This window comes from Schistocerca gregaria, chromosome 6, assembly GCF_023897955.1.
Source record: "Schistocerca gregaria isolate iqSchGreg1 chromosome 6, iqSchGreg1.2, whole genome shotgun sequence".
Taxonomy (NCBI): domain Eukaryota; kingdom Metazoa; phylum Arthropoda; class Insecta; order Orthoptera; family Acrididae; genus Schistocerca; species Schistocerca gregaria.
The window spans coordinates 4,472,643-4,492,810 of record NC_064925.1 but is presented as its reverse complement, the minus strand read 5'-3'; the positions used below and the strand labels follow the sequence as shown (position 1 = coordinate 4,492,810).

The following is a 20,168-nucleotide window of genomic DNA, read 5'->3' as shown; positions in this document are numbered from 1 at the left end:
GGGGATTTTGCGTCTGTTTAAATTTGGCATGTTTGTTTCGTTGTTTCTGCAATAGGATTCTAACCCGTTTTGTGTACCAAGGAGGATCAGCTCCATCATTTGTTAATTTATTTTGTATAAATCTCGCAACTGCTGCCAATACTATTTCTTAAAATTTAAGCCACATCTGGTCTACACTTATAATATTATTTGGAATGAGAGGAGATTCTCTCTTAGGAAGGTGTCAAGCAAATTTTTATCTGCTTTTTTGAATAGGTATATTTTTCACTTCCTTTTCGAGAATTTGAGGATTTTAATATTCAATCTCACTACGACAACTCTGTGTGCATCTTATCTACAGTTTTAGAGCTGTCAGTGTAAATGATGACAGCACCCTGATACTCCTGAAGAGCTAAGAGGAACAGACACTGAGAGGTCATGGGTACGACTGAAACTGCAGGACTTGAAATAAATCAGTCCCAACTTGTGGTCTGGGTATTACCCGAGGGGAGGGCGTGCAGGGAAATGGGGAGCACATACTACAGAGGTTCAGTGGAGCTCCTGGCAGAGGGTTTCAAGGTGCACTCAGCTGATAATCCCACACGAGGCTCGGTGTTGGGATCAATGCCCATGGTATGCAAGAAGAATTTTATAAGTTGGATGATTAGGATATTTTCAGATCGTGATTTCGCAAGCGAGTAAAAATTTGTACCATCAGAACTTGTTGTGTACTACTTTACACACAATGGTAAGGAGGTGTGGGCTAGAGAAGCGTGCAACAGTTGTCGTCATACACAAGCTGGACAGGAGTAGAAATGATTAACAAACACACAAATACAGTAAAGACAAGTTTTACTTAACTTGTAGCTTTCTTCCAGCATTGAGAAGAAACTTTACAAAAGAACAAACAGCAATTAAGTCCTGCTATTACAAGAATCAAACTAAAGCATCATACAGTGTGAGGCTACTGCCACTCGTACACGAGCAAAATATCGATTGTTGACTAAGACTGAAGACTGTCACAGACTGTGACTGAGCTGTGTGTAGCTGCTGCCAGCCATCCTACACTGCAGGGGCAGAGGGCGCTCTTAGTTGAAGCAACTGAAGGAATGGCCCAGCAAGCGTGCATCACTGGATCCGCAGGGTCCCTGCACGACCCCTTCGGCATGTGTTTGCATTGCCAACAGTGACAGGCCAGTGAGCATGGTGTCGATCTATGATATCAGTGAAATGAAGAGGGAATATCAACACATTGATAAGGAGACCATCTACAGTTCTAGTCCAGAAGGTTCCCGTTGTCAGCCTCATAATGACAGACTGGTGTTGCTGATCCATAACCCTGACAACCGCAGCTCACTCAAGATTAGACCAGAGCCCAATAAATGTGGAGAACAGTAGAATGATGTGCACCTTAAGATGCAGGAAAGGAAGCAGAGAGCATTACACTTCTACAAGCACCTAATCTTTAGTCGACAAAGATGGGACAGCCAAATAAGCTTTTTTATAAAAAGGGAGACCCAAAATCTAAGACTGTGTGACAACGTCCAAGTGCAGGGTGCGTAAGTAGAATTCCGGGTCAGGATGGACTGTCATATGATGACAGAAATGCACAATTCGCATTTTCATGGGAGAGACCCAGAAGCCATGGAAAAGTGTCCACATGAAGGCCCTTCGGAGGCACCTTGGTGCTGGCATTCAGCCAATGTCACAGTTTGGGCACTATACCAAATGCCAAAGTCACTGACATATACTGCAAGGGTAAGCAGCAGTCCAACAGAGTACATGAGGCCATTAATGCTGATGAGGAAGTAACACTTGTAAGCAGGATTGCACAATACTGTTCTCTTGGAAAGCTGAGTAATGTACCAACTCTAACTCGAAACAACTGGTGGGGTAAAAACTGACAAACCAAAATCTGCTGAGATCCTCAAAGCCCCAGTCATAGAGGGTAAGTAAAATGTCATGAAGCCAAGTGGTGTGGTGTAGTAAAAAAAACTGCAATTAGCTGTTGGTGTTTATAAGAAGCCCATCAAATTGCTATTTCCAGCCCCAACAGATTGCTTGTTGAGTATCGCCCATCCCAGAAACAAACCTGATAGGGCAGACAAAAGGCTCGTGATTCAATGACATAATCATCATGTTATCATCCTTTCAAGCAGTTTGTAGGGCATGTTGGCAAGACCAATCTGGCAGTAGCTGCAGATGTAGGGTTTTTGTCTGGTTTAAGGATTAGCATGATGGTAATATTGAAAAGCCAAAATAGTTGAAGACCTCAAGGATATGGCACCTCTGAGTTAACAGTCGCATGTTGGATCATTGGATTATAAATTTAATCAGGTCCTGGAGCTGTGTCATGCGCCAAGTGAAGAGCCTGAAGCAGTTCCCAGTCAGCATAATATTCATCACATTATTTGGCAACAGGTGATGGACAATAGGCAGGTCTCTTCAACTTGGTTTTTATATGTTCAAAAGGTAGCAGAGTAAGAAGAAGAAGAAGAAGAAGAAGAAGAAGCCGACACTGTCACAAAGTGGGTCGCAAGGTGTTCAACAAGAACTGGGACTTGAAACAAACACCATCACGAAGGAACAGGCCAGGAATGGTGGTTGATCTTTGGTGGCGCAGAAGACTACAGAGCTTGGCCCACATCTGAGATGAAGAGGCACGTGGTCCCAAGGGGGAGATATAGTGCTCCCAGCATTCCTCCAAGGGGGGGTGGAGAGACTGTGAAAGGTGTCACTTGGGACACTGCACAGATCTTCAATGATCCTAAATAAATGTTGTAATGTCTTTTGTCCACCACGGCACCACTAGGAAGCGAAGAGGTTCTGTAGAAAGGGGAACAGCAGTTTCAATGGCATGGATGATGGTGTTGAAGACAACTTCCACAACTCCACAGATGCAATATGATATAGGGGTGCAGCTAACAACAGAGGTATCCCCCAACTGCCAGTTGGTTCTTCAAAGAGCCCAACATGGCAACTGGCATATCAGATGGTGACAAGGAAGTGACTGTATCACCATTAAAAACTTGGTTTTCAATAAAGCACAGTTTAAACAGAGTTTGAAAGGCTTTATGGTAAGTAAGTCCTTCTACTTTATAGATGAATGAATATCTTAGCTGGGACTGTTAGACAAGCTTAAGTAAAAGTATCCGTTAAATTTCAGTTTTGACAGCATTTAGTCACAACAGGCAAGGTTATGTATTCTGTGTATCATAAATTTATTAAAATGGCATAACTATGCTTCGTTCTGGCAGTGTATTAATTCTGCAAATTAAGCTTTTCCAGCCACCGTCAGGTGGCTTGCGGAGTACGGATGTAGATAGATGTATTCATATATCTTGACAATCTCCTGACAAATAATCAGGGAAGTGAGTATTACACTCAAATATGACATTACTGTTACTTGCCTGGACATCAACAAATTTCCTCTTGTTCTCAAGTGTGTGTTGTTCTCCAAGAAACACACTTCATTGGTAATCATTCCCCAACCCTTTGAAGTTACCGTGTTTTTTGTCAGAGCTGTGTTTTTCTGAGAGAGCACCAGAAGGGGGCTGTACATTGATCTGCACAAATATCATCAGTGAGTGGATTCCTCTTCATACCATTTTGGTAGCAACAGCAGCGCCAGGGCAAATGGCCCCAGAGATGTTGGTAATGTTTGTTTACTGTCAAGCTGTGCACTTATGTTGAGATGGCCACCCTAATCCAATAACTTAGACCATTCTTCCTACTTGGGGATAAGAGTGCACACCACCCACTTTGGTGACATACCATTTTGTCTGGTAGGGGCGTTCTGATTGACCAGCTTCTTTCCAATCATGGTGAGTCTCCCTCAGGTATGTTATTCTTACCCACCTCAGTGCTGCTCGTAGCATCTTTTTGGCTACAGATCTTAGTCTCTTCCTCCAATCTCGCAGCTTCAGTGCAAAGGTCACTACACAACAATCTTTATGACAGTGGACACTTAGATTCGGTTTTCATTCCACAGACCCAAAAGTGCGATGATTCAGAAACATACATTATTTAACTTTTAGTCAAAAATGTAAAATACATAATTTCTGGTAAAAACAAGTACATCACAAAAAAATATACAATATTGCACACTGAAGTGCCAAAAACTGGTATAGGTATGCGTATTCAGATACAGACAGATGTAAACAGACAGAATGCAGCACTGCAGTTGGCAACACCTATACAGGGTGACACAAGTAAAACTGTTTGTCGGAATATTTGGCGAAATACACATTGGATTAAGAAAAATGGTAACAAATGTTTTTCACCTCGAAGAGGGACATCAATTAACATAACGCTTGATCCCCCTGCACCACCACGGAGGCAGGTGACTTTAAAATCTTAAATAGAAATCCCTATTTTTATTGCAAATTATCTCTGCGAAAAAATATGTAACTTTTATATGAAACATTTCTTTAGTTTCATGATAGAAGGTGCTGTAATTGATACACATTAACATGGGATGACAATTGTTGCAAAACAGTAATATCTCACAAAAATGCACATCCAATTAGGAAAATCAAACTACATTATTTGATATTTGGGAAAATTCTATCATATGACACCATCTACCCTCCTGCAATGCATTCTTAGACTACATTTAGCATTACCCAAGAATGATGCCGTGGATGTAGTAGTAACATGTTCCCTTCAGCGTGCTTGATTTTGTTGAGTCCCTTTGCCTCTCACTATGGCAGGGTGCTTGATTACTGTGAATCCCACTGTCTCTCAAAAGTGTTTCACTGCAGCAAATGTTCGAAATGTTGTCCGTTGTTTGTAATGCACACTGCAACTCTGTGTCTGAATGACACAACACGGATTAGTGTCTCTGCACTAACATTTGCACATTCATTGCAAATTCGTTGCCTTACATCCACGTAAACTCTTGTGTGGGCCATGTTTGAGGACCTCCTCCCTCCTTGTGCAATCCATCAACCTGGATAGTTTCGATTCAAAACTTCTTGAGCTAGTCGTGATTAATGTACTAGGCATCCATTGTGCTGAAACCACATATCCAGTCTTGTTTAGAGTGGAACATCATCCATTAGTATGGGTAGAACATTATCCATGATGCTGCTATACATTTGACCAGTGACATAACCTTCTATGAAGTAAGGACCAATTACCTGCACCTGCATACCTAAAGTACGAAACACCCCATGGGCATTCATGTTCAACTTGTCTTATCCACTGGAGATTCTCCACTGACCAATAATGAATATTATGTCGATTCACTTGACCACAATTGGTAAAATTTGTTTCATTGGAGAAAAGTATCTGTGAAATGATATTATCAATGACTTCCTGTTGTTCCTGTATCCAGTTGCAGAAATTACAGTTTTTGTGAAAATCGTCACCATGCAGTTCTTGTTGCAGCGATAAATGAAATGGATGCCATTTATGTGCATGCGGTATGCACTTTTGCCAAGAACTAATGTGAGGATTTGCAGCAATCGCAGCTAAAACATTCAATGTGTTATTTTCGTTTGTCGCAGGCTGCAGTCAGACTCTTTCTCTAGGTTTAGCACTTCTCATTTCAGGAAACAGGTGGGCAATACTGTGAAATGAAGTTATAGACAGAACATTCCTATCGGAGAACAGAGTAGCATACCTTTGACGAGTTTTGTCAACATTTCTGATGAGATGTTCAAATGGCTCTGAGCACTATGGGACTTAACATCTGTGGTCATCAGTCCCCTAGATCTTAGAACTACTTAAACCTAACTAACCTAAGGACATCACACACATCCATGCCCGAGGTAGGATTTGAACCTGCGGATGTAGCGGTCACGCAGTTCCAGACTGAAGCACCTAGTACCGCACGGCCACACCGGCCGGCTGATGAGATGTGTACAGTCTGAATCATTCAAATAACATTCACAGTCTGACCATGGACTGAGTGAATGATCATGTTCTCTGCTTCATTTAAGTGTGGGAGGTGTCACATGATGTTGTTGTTGTTGTTGTTGTTGTGGTCTTCAGTCCTGAGACTGGTTTCATGCAGCCGTCCGTGCTACTCTATCCTGTGCAAGCTTCATCTCCCGGTACTTACTGCAACCTACATCCTTCTGAATCTGCATAGTGTATTCATCTCTTGTTCTCCCTCTACTATTGTTACCCTCCAAGCTGCCCTCCAATACTAAATTTGTGATCCTATGATGCCTTAAAACAGGCTCGTCCAAACTGTGCGCCTGGGGTGCTAGCACCCGCGATCGCCTGCAGCCAGCGCCCCGGGCGAATTCGTATGTTGTCGCAGTGGCTGAGCCGTGTCACATAGCTGGCCGTGCAAACCGCCCGCCGAGCATCGCCATGCTGCTGTGTGCGTGCTTTGTACATAATTGTCTTCTTTAACAATGTTGACTGTAAGAATTAAAGAGCTTTATAACCTTAATTCTATTTTTTAATAAGTATTCAAACTTGCTCGGTTAAAATTATTACGTACAAAACAGCAAACTAAGGATCCAATTTCTAAATTCTGAAAAGGGATACAAAAAGATGAAGCCCCAAGTATAACAAAAAATATTTACTTGTAACTGCTAATAGTAAGAATGAGACTCTGTATCCCTTACAGAAAATTATTTCTAAAATAGAATATTTATAACTCTAGTTCATTTAAGAAACTGACATTTTTCAGAAGAGGCCTATTGTACATAATGATGAGTATGCATGTGCAGTACTAATAGAATGAATCTGTGGGTCAGAAAACAACTAAGATGTTCTTAAATTCTTGTTTTGGGTATTGTTTTCTAAACCTTTGCGTAGTAATTCTGCCAAACGAAAACTAGTTCTTACTTAAACAGTAAATGGTTTGCTTGTTTTACCACTCATTGACCTCTTTTACAGAGGTGCGCTTCCTCTGTTACTTTGTTAATGTTGGATCTGACTGCGGGACAGTCCAGCGCAGCGCAGTGTTGTGCGGTCTCACTTGCTCTGCAGCTCCTATGCCGACACTAGCAACACACGGTCGCGGCGCTGAAATACCCTGCCTTGTGCAATTCTTGGATGAGCCTGCCTTAGAACATGTCCTACGAACCAGCACCTTCTTCTTGTCAAGTTGTGCCACAAACTCCTCTTCTCCCCAATCCTATTCAGCACCTCCTCATTAGTTATGTGATCCACCTATCTAATCTTTAGCATACTTCTGTAGCACCACATTTTGAAATCTTCTATTCTCTTCTTGTCCAAACTATTTATCATTCATGTTTCACTTCCATACATGGCTACACTCCATACAAATACTTTCAGAAATAGCTTCCTGACACTTGAATCAATACTCGATGTTAACAAATTTCTCTTCTTCAGAAACACTTTCCTTGTCATTGCCAGTCTACATTTTATATCCTCTCTACTACGACCATCATCAGTTATTTTGCTTGCCAAATAGCAAAACTAATTTACTACTTTAAGTGTCTAATTCCCTCAGCATCACTCGACTTAATTCGACTACATTCCATTATCCTCATTTTGCTTTTCTTGATGTTCATCCTCCTTTCAAGACACTGTCCATTCTGTTCAACAGCTCTTCCAAGTCCTTTGCTGTCTCTGACAGAATTAGAATGTTATCAGCGAACTTCAAAGTTTTTTATTTCTTTTCCATGGGGTTTAATACCTACTCTGAATTTTTCTTTTGTTTCCTTTACTGTTTGCTCAATATACAGATTGAATAACATCAGGGATAGGCTACAACCCTGTCTCACTCCCTTCCCAACCACTGTTTCCCTTTTGCACCCCTCAACTCATAACTGCCATCTGGTTTCTGTACAAGTTGTACATGGCCTTTCGCTCCCTGTATTTTACCCTGCCACCTTCAGAATTTGAAAGAGACTATTCCAGTCAACATTGTCAAAAGCTTTCTATAAGTCTACAAATGCTAGAAATGTAGGTTAGCCATTCCTTAATCTTTCTTCTAAGATAAGTCGTAAGGTCGTCAATATTGCCTCACATGTTCCAACATTTCTACAGAATACAAACTGATTGTAGATTGTAGTAGATTGTATTTTATTGGTCCTGTTGTCTACATAGCAGCTTATGCATAAGACATTGGACAAGTCAAGTTATAAATACACAGGCTGAAAGTAATTTCAAGGCATACATATTTAAGCTTACAATAATACACTTTACACGTAAGTAAGTATTTATATAACACATTTCATAAATTTAAATATTCTTCAATGGAGTAAAAGCAGTGATGCTGTAAATGACTTTAGAGATTTTCCAAATGTATTGACCTCAGTGATAGCTTTTATGTTTTCAGGAAGTTTGTTATAAAGCTTAACTCCCATGTGAAAAGTACCTTTTGGGCACAGTGCTGTGCTGATTTGAGTCATATGTAAGTTTCTGTTTTGTCTGGTAAAGTGCTCATGTATATCATAGTTTTTTTGTAGTCTCCGGTCCTTGCCTATTACATTTAATTTAAAGAACAAAAGGGTTTCCATAATGTATACACATGGTAATGGGGGAATACCAGATTTCTTAAACAGGGGTTTACAAGAGTCTCTAGGCTTGCACTCACACAAGATTCTAATGGCCCTTTTTTGTAGATTAAAAGTACTATTAGCTGTTTTAGAGTTTCTCCAGAAAGTGACCCCATATCTAAGACGAGAATGAAAGTACGCATGATATGCATTCAATACTGTTTTCTCACTACAGCACGATTTTAATAAAGACGATAACACGTTTTGCTCAGTTCTGCATTGAGATATTCAATATGCTTATTCCATTTGATGTTACTCTGCAGCCAAAGTCCTAAGAATTTGGTTTCAGTACTGTTACCAACTGGTTCGTCATTGATAGAGACTGATGGGATAAACATGTCCTTGTTAGGAACATTGTGGAATTTTAGAGCAAGAGTTTTCTTACTGTTTATTACAAGCTGATTACTCTGTGCCCAGTTACTAAGTTGTTTCGTGACAGTGTTTACTGTCTGCTGTAACTGTTCATCGTCGCCTCATTTTAGTAGAATCGTGGTGTCATATGCAAATATGATTGTTTTGTGTGAATCAATATTTAAGCTTAGATCATTTATGTACAGAAGAAACAGAAGGGGTCCCAACACGGATCCTTGGGGTACACCACATTTTATTTGTTTATAGTCAGATAACTGATTAGATACAGTTTTTAGTTCAATATTTGTGTGCTTGACGCACACTGCCTGCATACGATTTGTCAGGAAGGAACTGATCCACTTGTTGGACAGACCTCGAATACCATATCTTTCTAGCTTTGATAGCAGGATTTTATGGTCCACCATGTCAAAAGCTTTTGACTAGTCAATAAAGACTCCTATTGTTTCCTGTTTTATGTCCATCAGGTTTAGGATGGAATTGATGCACTCATAGATAGCAGTTGTTGTTGACCTCTTATTTCTGAATCCATGTTGTTCACTACATAGGATGCTGTTTTTATTAATAAATTTTATAAGTTTCTCATACATCACTTTTTCCAGTACTTTAGAGATGCAGGAGGAAATTGTGATGGGTCTGTAGTTATTTACATTGTCTTTATCCCCTTTTTTATATACAGGAATAACTTTTGATGTTTTCAACACATCAAGGAAAGTGCCTGCCTGAAGTAAGCAGTTGATAAATGTGTGAGTACTTCTTCCCCAAGGTCGGCGTCTACCAGTTTTCCCATTCATCTGTAAAGAATTCCCGTTAGTATTTTGTAGCTGTGATTTATTAAACTGATAGTTAGGTAATTTTCACATCTGTCAACACCGGCTTTCTTTGGCATTGGAATTATTATATTCTTCTTGAAGTCTGAGGGTATTTCGCCTGTCTCATACATCTTGCTCACCAGATAGTAGAGTTTTGTCAGGACTGGCTCTCCCAAGGCTGTCAACAGTTCTAATGGAATGTTGTCTACTCCTGGGGCCTTTTTTTTGACTCATGTCTTTCAGTGCTCTGTCAAACTCTTCACGCAGTATCGTATCTCCCATTTCACCTTCATCTACATCTTCTCCCATTTCCATAATATTGTCCTCAAGTACATCACCCTTGTATAGACTCTCTATATACTCCTGCCACCTTTCTGCTTTCCCTTCTTTGCTTAGAACTGGGTTTCCATCTGAGCTCTTGATATTCAAACAAGTGGCTCTCTTTTCTCCAAAGGTCTCTTTAATTTTCCTGTAGGCAGTATCTATCTTGCCCCTAGTGAGATAAGCCTCTACATCCTTACATTTGTCCTCTAGCCATTCCTGCTTAGCCATCTTGCACTTCCTGTTGATCTCATTTTCGAGACGTTGGTATTGCTTTTTGCCTACTTTATTTACTGCATTTTTATATTTTTTCCTTTCATCAATTAAATTCTATATTTCTTTTGTTACCCAAGGATTTCTACTAGCCCTCGTCTTTTTACCTACTTGATCCTCTGCTGCCTTCACTACTTCATCCCTTAGAGCTACCCATTCTTCTTCTACTGTATTTCTTTCCCCCATTCCTGTCAATTGTTCCCTAATGCTCTCCCTGAAACACTCTACCACCTCTGGTTCTGTCAGTTTATCCAGGTCCCATCTCCTTAAATTCTCACCTTTTTGCAGTTTCTTTAGTCTTAATCTACAGTTTATAACCAATATATTGTGGTCAGAGTCCACATCTGCCCCTGGAAATGTTTTACAGTTTAAAACCTTGTCCCTAAATCTTTGTCTTACTATTATATAATCTGTATGATACCTTCTAGTATCTCCAGGATTCTTCCATGTATACAACCTTCTTTCATGATTCTTGAACCAATTGTTAGCTATGATTAAGTTATGCCCTGTTCAAAATTATACCAGGCAGCTTCCTCTTTCATTTCTTACCCCCAATCCACATTCACCTACTATGTTTCCTTCTCTTCCTTTTCCTACTGTCGAATTCCAGTTGACCATGACTATTAAATTTTCATCTCCCTTCACTACCTGAATGATTTCTTTTATCTCATCATACATTTCATCAATTTCTTCATCATCTGCAGAGCTAGTTGGCATATAAACATGTACTACTATAGCAGGCATGGGCTTCGTGTCTATCTTGGCCACAATAGTGCGTTCACTATGCTGTTTGTAGTAGCTTACCCGCACTCCTATTTTTTTTACTCATTATTAAACCTACTCCTGCATTACCCCTATTAGATGTTGTATTTATAACCACGTATTCAACTGACCAAACGTCTTGTTCCTCCTGCCACCGATCATCATTAATTCCCATTATATCTAACTTTAACCTATCCACTTCCCTTTTTAAATTTTCTAACCTACTTGCGTGATTAAGGAATCTGACATTCCATTCTCCGAACCATAGAACGCCAGTTTTCTTTCTCCTGATGACGACGTCCTCTTGAGTAGTCCCTACCCGGAGATCCGAATGGGGGACTATTTTACCTCCGGAATATTTTACCCAAGAGGACGCCATCATCATTTAACCATACAGTAAAGCTGCATGCCCTCGGGAAAAATTACGTTTAGTTTCCCCTTGCATTCAGCCATTCACAGTACCAGCACAGCAAGGCAATTTTGGCTAGTGTTACAAGACCAGATCAGTCAGTCATCCAGAATGTTGCCCCTGCAACTATTGAAAAGGCTACTGCTTCCCCTTATTCATGATAGCATTATCAAAAATATAAAAAAGTACTTCAAATTTCTTAATCGGATCTGTATTCGTTTGAGATTGTACCATTTTGCAACAACGGTCACTTCACTTCCATGTCTGCTGATTACAGTGCCATCTATCATGAAACAAAAGAAATGTTTCCTACAAAAGTTTTTCACAGAGAATCCCAATCTGCAATAAAATATATGTGATCCTATTTAAGATTTCAAAGTCACCTCCCCACTCACTCCCAGAGATGCTGCAGAGGGCCCGAGAATTATGTTAATGAATGTTCCTCTTCGAGATGAACAATGTTTATTACCTATTTTTTTGACCCGATGTGTATTTCGCCAAATATTCCGACAAACAGTTTTGAATGCCTCAGCCTTTATAAGATGCCAAGTGTCTGGTAGGTTATCAAGATTTAAGTGAGTTTGAATGTAGTGTTATAGTCGGTGCACAAGTGACGGGACGAAGCATCTCTGAGGTAGGGACAAAGTGGGGATTTTCCTGTATGTCTATTTCATGAATGTACCGTAAATATCAAGAATCCAGTAAAACATCAAATCTCCAACCTCACTGCAGCCGGAGAAAGAACCTGCAAGAGTGGGTCCATGACAACTGAAGAGAATCATTCAACATGACAGAAGTGCAGCCCTTCCATAAATTGCTGCAGATTTTAATGCTGGACCATAAACAAGTGTCAGTGTGGAACCACTCAATGGATCATCATCAATATGGGCTTTCGAAGCCAAAGGCCCACTCATGTACCCTTGATGGCTGCACGACACAAAGCTTTACGCCTCACCTGGGCCTGTCAACACTGACATTGGACTGTTTATGACTGGAAACATGTTGCCTGGTCAGACAAGTCTCGTGTCAAATTGTATTGAGCAGATGGACATGTACATGTATGGAATCCACGGACCCTGCATGTCAGCAGGGGACTGTTCAAGCTGGTGGAGGCTCTTTAATGGTGTGGGGCATGTGAAATTGTAGAGTTATCGGACCTCTGATACATCTAAATATGACTTTGACAGGTGTCAGCATCCTGTCTGATCACCTGCATCAATTCATGTCGATTGTGCATTTTGACAGATTTGGGCCAATTCCAGCAGAAAATGTGACACCCCACATGCCCAGAATTGCTACGAGTGGCTCTCGGGAGTTTAAACATTCCTGCTGGTGACCAAACTCCCCGACATGAACATTATTGAGCATATCTGGGAAGCCTTGCAACATGCTGTTCAGAAGAGATCTCCACACTCTTGTACTCTAACAGATTTATGGACAGTGCTGCAGGATTCATGGTGTCAATTCCCTCCAACACTACTGCAGACAATAGCTGAGTCCATGTCACGTTGTGTTGCAGCACTTCTAAGTTCTTGCGGGGGCTGTATACAATATTAGGCAGATGCACCAGTTTCTTTCTCTCGTATGTGTGTACACCAGAACAAAAGTATGGAATATCGTAGAGTTTACAACAATGATTTCTTACAGCACACACATTGAGGTTTGTAGAATACCTTATTAACGAAATAAACATAATTCCTTCTGAAAACAAGAACTAATTTGTTTAGTTACAAAAAATCATTACAAAACAAAGCAGGCTCTCTCTTCAGTGTACATTTTGAAAGCAAAAACAATGAAAATCTTTATCTCATGATGATCATGTAAGTCTTCCCTGTATTTGGACGAGTTCTTCCACTTTGCGAGGCATGCTCTGGATGAGACCATGAAGTTTATCTTGGAGTGTGAGGTCCCACTCATCAATGGCAGCTTCACTGAGGTCATGAAGATTGTCAGATGGACTCGGATGCTGGTGGCCAATGCATTTGGTTGCTGTTGCATCTTTGAAGTTACCAAGACCCTGCTAGAGTACTGAGCGGTCTTGCATTGTCATCAACCAGGATGAAACTGTCACCAACTTCATGTCTGCAGGGCTTCACAGGCATTTGTAGGGCCCCTCTGAGATATTGGGGACCAGTCAAATTACCATGGTTAGGAATTAGAGGAGTCCACTGGCCCATCATTATTGCTGCCCACAATATTACACTTCCACATGCAAATGAATGGACTTCCTGAACCTATTGGCATTCCTGGTGTCATCTAGCACTTCTCCAAACCCTAACATGTCTAGTGTCTGGTCGCAAACAAATCCTTGTATCATCAACAAGCATGACATTACTCCATTCTGCAATGGTCCAATGTTGATGTGTAATAGTACATGTCCTCTGATTGCATAGGTTTGGCTGGTTCAGTGGTCTTCTGGAATGAAGATCACCCTGATGCAATCTTCTACACATTGCTTGGTCTGAACACAAATCCCTGTTGCCTAAGAGAAGTCATTTCCAATATTAATAACAGTAGATGTTGGAGGAAATTATGCTGCATTGGTATTGTCATACAAGGATGACCACTGCAAGGTCTATCGTTCACTTATACTGACTTTCTGTATTGTCTCCACACCTTAGACACACCACTTTGAGTGAAATGCAACCAATCGGCAAAATCTTACTGTGTAAGACCTGCTGAAAGTAAAGCCACTATCCGACTATCAAAGTGTTGCATGCCTCTACGTGGCATGTTACTGCAGCGCTGAATGCAAACTGAATTAAGCTGTTGTTGATATTGGGCTGCTTGTGGGGTCATGCTGTGGCAGCGGTATGTTTACGTGACTGGGAAATGGCGGATACGTGTTGCAGCATTTCTGGAAATTTAATTCCATGGGGTGAAAGCTTTTTTTTAAATATATCATTATTAAAGTACTACTGAAGTTTTTTAAAGCTACATCTACAAAAATTGGTATTTGACTTCTCAGTTACAGATAAAAAAATCCATGTTTCAGTGTTTTTGGAAGTTGAACCCCTAAGGGGTGAAAAATGGGATGTAATTTTTTTGTGGAAATATTTTATTATGAAAAAATTTTTAAAGCTAAATATATGAAAAATAAAATATGGCTTCTCATTTAGAAATAAAAAATACATCTTAAACTATTTTAGGAAATTCAACCCCTAAAGGGCTGAAAGAGGGTCAGACTGAATGAATCACTGACTTATTATTGCCCAGCCCAAACTGCTACGGATAGAAACCTGAATTTTGGAGAGGGTGAGGATCTTATACTGTAGGCATCATTGAAAAAGAGAGTGGAAGAAACTCCACTCCTAAGGGGGTGAAATAGGAAATGAAACGGTTTTTTGAAAGTATCTCACTATTACAGGTATTTTCAAGCTCGAACTACGCAACTGGTATTTGGTTTCTAAGTCACAAAATACATGTGTTTCAGCATTTTTGGAAATTCAACCACTACGGGGGTAAAAGAGTGGGTGAAAGTTTTTTTGGAAATGAAAAGCACTAAAGGATTTTTAAGGTTACATTTATGAGAGTTGGTATTTGACTTCTCAGTTAGAAATAAGGAAATAATACATGTTTCTTTGTTTCTGAAAATTCAGTCCAAGAGGGAATGCAATAAGGGATGAAAATTTTTAAGAAAATATTTTGTTAAATTATAAAAATTTTAAAGGTAAATTTATGAAAGTTGGTAGCCCAATATCACTTCTCAGTTAGATATAAAGAAATAGTTATTGATGGATGAAAGTTGCTATCGAAATATCTCCACAAGAAAGCAAAAGACATGATTAATAAAAACTTTGGACTACAGCTACCAGAACAGTTCAGAAGTACATTCAGAAAAGACCATGCTTATTCGGCGTTAGCACTACACACTTACAAGGTGTTGCAATTTGTGAAAAAAATAAAAATTCAATTAAAAAGAAATCTCTGCAGGCCATACAGTGTTCACGAGCGAAGCAGTGGGTGATCAGCTTGTGTGTGTGTGTGTGTGTGTGTGTGTGTGTGTGTGTGTGTGTGTGTGTGTGTGTTTATATACAGGGTGATTCAAAAATGCATGTAAATATTTTAAGGGTGTATTTGTGAGGTAAATATAAGACAAAAATGTTCTATACAATTTTTGCTATACTTGGCTTATTACAGAGTTATGAACAAAACATGATAATACATTCAATACAACGTAAAGTATTTACTTCCCAGAGTTCACAGTTTAATTACAGTGCATTTGGACTAAAAATGCAAACTGGTAAATAAACGTGACGTAACAAACTGAAACAATTCCTCGCGAATACTGTATTACTTTAGTTCCTGTTTATTGAACTAAATCAATGCAAAATAACTAAGGAAAATACGTGAAGAATTTACAGACTGTACTGTACTGTATTTGCACAAATCTTAATGCAATGCATGTTCAAAATGCTGTCCCTGCACTTGCAAACAGACCCGTGCCCGTCGCAGCAATGATCTCTGCACATTACACAGTCCGTTCAACTCTCCACGAATAATTTCACAACCACCTTCAATTCTTTGTTGTAGCACTTCTCTGTTCGGTACTGCAGAAGAATACACCAATGTCTTTAGTCGGCCCCATAAATAAAAGTCTAAAGGGTTCAGGTCAGGTGATCTGGCTGGCCAAGCAATTGGTCCTCCGCGACCTATCCATCGATGTGGATACGCATCATTGAGGTATGCCCTTACGTTGCGGCTATAATGGGCAGGAGCACCATCGTGCATAAACCACAAGGTGGCTCGTGTTGCAAGAGGGACATCCTGTAACAATCCAGGCAATTCCCCCTCCAAAAATTCGTGGTAAGCGTGCCCAGTCAGCCTTGGAGGAAGAACATGAGGTCCGAGTAAGTAATTCCCCACAATACCACACCAAATGTTTATGGAGAATTGATGTTGATATCCACGCACAATTCTCGCGCCAGGATTCTCGACAGCCCACTGGTGCATATTATGCGAATTGATTACACCCGCACGAGTAAACATGGCCTCATCTGTGAATAATATCTGCCGAATGAACATTGGATCATTCAAATGACGCTCTTGTAACCACTGGCAGAATTGCTGACGGCGAGGATAGTCTGCAGGTGTCAATTCGTGCACTTTGTGCAGGTGAAATGGATGCAACTGTTGTCTCCGAAGCAGCCGCCATACAGTAGATTGTGGAAGTCGTACAGCTGCACTAATTTGTCTCGTACTGATGGCTGGATCTTGGTCTACCAGGTCCAAAACATGTTCCTCGACGTTCACTGCATGCTCAAGTGGTCGACCTGAATGTGGCCCAGGACGAATGCCATACTCCCGCATATGTCTGTCCACAGATACAAACGTCTGATGACTTGGTAACCGTCGTCTTGGAAACAGCTCACTGTACCTTCGTCTTGCTGCAAGTGCGTTTCCATCTGCTGCACCATACACAAGGTGCATATCAGCATACTCACTGTTTGAGTACATCATGTGCACGAAACCTGTAGCCTTCCGACGATGAATGAACGACAGGAAGTACGTTTCCGTTACCAACAACATCAGCGCCATCTTCTGTACAGTAGGAGTAAACAGCAATTGCAAACACAAACAAACACTATTCATGCAGTTTCGAATCAACTGTTGGGAGATACGTATGTGCATTACGTACCAGAATATGGCATCCTGCTGCTTGCACTGACGTCGTTTTGATACGGACATGACTTTCGTATTTTAACGATAACTCTGGAATTAAACGTTTATGGAAAAACATTTATAGAACATTTTTGTCTTATATTTACCTCACAAATACACCCTTAAAATATTTACATGCATTTCTGAATCACCATATATATATATATAAAAAAATCAATGTTTAACTTATGTCAACGTCCAAAAACTGATAGTTACGTGGGTGGCACATATATGAATAAATACATAGATAAATAAATCAATAAATCTAAAATCCCACCATAACATGAATTATATTTATTCTTCTGATAGGCCTATCACTTTTGTTGGTTTACCAATGCACAACTAAACTGTCATCCCACACTTAGCTACAGATCAGTATATCACCACAATTAATATTTCTTACATATTTTCAGCATCATCACCAGCTTAAAATAGACCATGAGCTACACTACAGACAACTCTGTCAACAAAACCCTGAAATCTTCATTCCCAAAAGTAATACAGATTCACCAATTATGTTGTCAGTTTTCTGTTCTTGAATATGTTACAACACACTGTATCATCATTTCATCACAGGTCAAAGCTGACATCTGATTGTTCAACTCACAGTAAAATAATAGTAAACCAATGTTCCAATAGTGCTGAAGAAATAAGAATGAACATTAACAACAGTTGGTTACAGCTCACAGTACACAAGTATGCTCTAAACAAGTACAAACACATGCCTACTTAGGAAATGTCTTGGAAATACTATACCCTTTCACAAGTTATGCCACAATGCAGAGCTGCTAGATCAGCACACATCACTGCCTTTGCGCTTTCACTTAATTTTAAATTTTTGGCACCTCCGGATGATATTTTCAGGTCTAGTATGCGTTGCAGCTCTGAAGCCTTCCTGAAAGATACAAAAATATTTGTAAAGCATATGACGTATTTTGAATTTTCATTGCACTTCTGTTTGAAATAAAGGAGTAGATTTTATTGATTACAGCAGCCTATTGCTTTACTGTACAAGGTATATGAAACAAAGGGGTTGCTAAGAAAACGACCTCATATTTTGGTCATACACATTTAGTACCCAAGACAATATTCCTACTTATAACGGTCCTGTATTCTTTCAGCGAACAAATTTAACTCTTGAGCAAAACACTACATTAATGGCTACATGAACACAAGCATAAAAAATGGTGCAACAAAATCAAGAAAACTATTTACTGAATATTGATAAAAAACTACATGTGACTGGACTATTTTGGTAAGGAACTTAAAAGCTCTAATTAAATAAGGGTCAAGTAAAAAAAATCGTCTATTTCTTCCCCGGCAAAGAGCGTCGTGGCAATAACATTTCTAAGAAATTCATTGCGTGCAGCACATTGTAGTATGGTATCACAGAACTCAGTTTCAGTTGTATCCAAATTAAATCATCCACACAATTATCAACATTTAAAACATCATAGCACACACATTCGTTACACCTGATTTCGTGCTTGCCAGGACGACTCACTACAATGATTTGCTGAATAGGGTACGTAAAGTTTCCTTTCACTTGGCATTGACACAATAACATAAAAAACATTCACGATTATCTGGGTGTCTATATCGCTTTTCCTTGTACACGAAGAAAACAGTTTCTGGGGTAAGGATCATTTTGGAAAATCGCTATAAATCGATGTGCCACGTCGCTCTAGTTTGACACCAGGTTTCTTTTTGCCATGAATTACTCTTCTTGCGATTCCAAATACTCATAAATAATTCGCTACTTACTTAAGGACTTTATCGTCTTCTATTCCGAGTTTCGGAAGTAACGACTTCAAATACGTGTTTTGAAAAGCCATTAGTAGCTCGTCATCATTCAAAATAGTAAACAAACTTTATTTCCCGCGCATTCCAAAGTCATTCCACACTCAAGGCTCTAGTACGTACCGAATGCGAAAGTTCCTCTACATGTCATGCTGGTCATTCGACCATCGATACCACTACTAATTAATTTATTTGTATATTAGACGTATTTACTTATTTATTCATCCATGGGCCATTTGTTTCAATAGTATCGGACTTGACAGAAACATACAGCTATAATATATACAGAGACAGCTGCAATCCTCTAGTCGGAAAAGTGTAAGAATTGTCCAGGATAATTAACTCTTTAACGGGCACATTTTTTGTGGCGACTCAGCGAAACTAATTTTTTTGCATCGAATAAGAATTGTGATCAATTTATTATTTTTAATTTTTGGTAATTTTATTTTTGTAATTTAGGTCTAAAAATTATGGTGGTAAATATATCACCACAGCACTGTTTTAAACCTTACATTTTCGGTGGTAAACCGATTTCCCACTTGTGAGCTTTACACTTTGGTGGGAAGAAGATATCGCATTTCCATTTTATAAGCTGTAACATGTTGTCATTACATGTAAAAATTTTTTAAGAAGACGATGATTTATTTTTATTTTACTTTATTTCAAAAACATTTACATTACAAATTTACAGGTAATAATTCTTTTTCAACAAAATGTTCAAATGATTGATTTACAAGTAATAATTCTTTCACAAGCTGCGACATCGATGTGAAAAAACACAGTGACCCGTATATGTAATAAGTTTCCTTTAATTTACGTCTATGGTCACAATCTTTTTTGTTTAACAGATTACCGGTTTCGGTCTTTAATGACCACCATCAGATCTGTTTCATAAAAACAAAGCTCTAATGTACTGCAGCTATAGTGGCATCCTCAAATGTTAAATGCGGATTCAGCTCCAGCATCGTCAAAAAAAAAAAAAAAAAAAAAAAAAAAAAAAAAAAAAAAAAAAAAAAAAAAAAAAAAGAATAGGTTTACTGATAACATGACTCGAGCATGTGATGTGATTTATATGATGTATATGTATTTGACGATGCTGGAGCTGATTCCGCATTGTTCAACAAAATGTTCAAATGATTGTTACATTTTCTTTTTATTTTCCATGAAACTGACGGAAGCATGGTTCGATACACGTTGCAGGAGCAGCGTACATACTTTGTTCTCTTGTCATGAGCTTTTGTTGAACACTCTCGGTACCGTCTGTAGGTTGTTTCTAAAACAGGCATAAGATCG

The 20,168-nt window shown here is 39.4% G+C and overlaps 1 protein-coding gene across 1 annotated transcript in view; it reads right to left on the bottom strand.

Annotated features, from left to right (window-relative positions):
- The window catches only part of LOC126278216 (origin recognition complex subunit 6-like), a 56,719-nt gene extending 37,769 nt beyond the window's left edge, over window positions 1-18,950 (bottom strand). Inside the window, exons 1-2 of the mRNA XM_049978152.1 lie at window positions 18,840-18,950; window positions 17,832-17,970 (exon numbers count right to left, since the gene is read on the bottom strand). Coding sequence (XP_049834109.1) covers window positions 17,832-17,970; window positions 18,840-18,910 — 210 coding nt within the window. The 5' untranslated portion in view covers window positions 18,911-18,950. The remainder of the gene's footprint in view (window positions 1-17,831; window positions 17,971-18,839) is intronic.
- Between the last annotated feature and the right edge of the window lie 1,218 nt (window positions 18,951-20,168).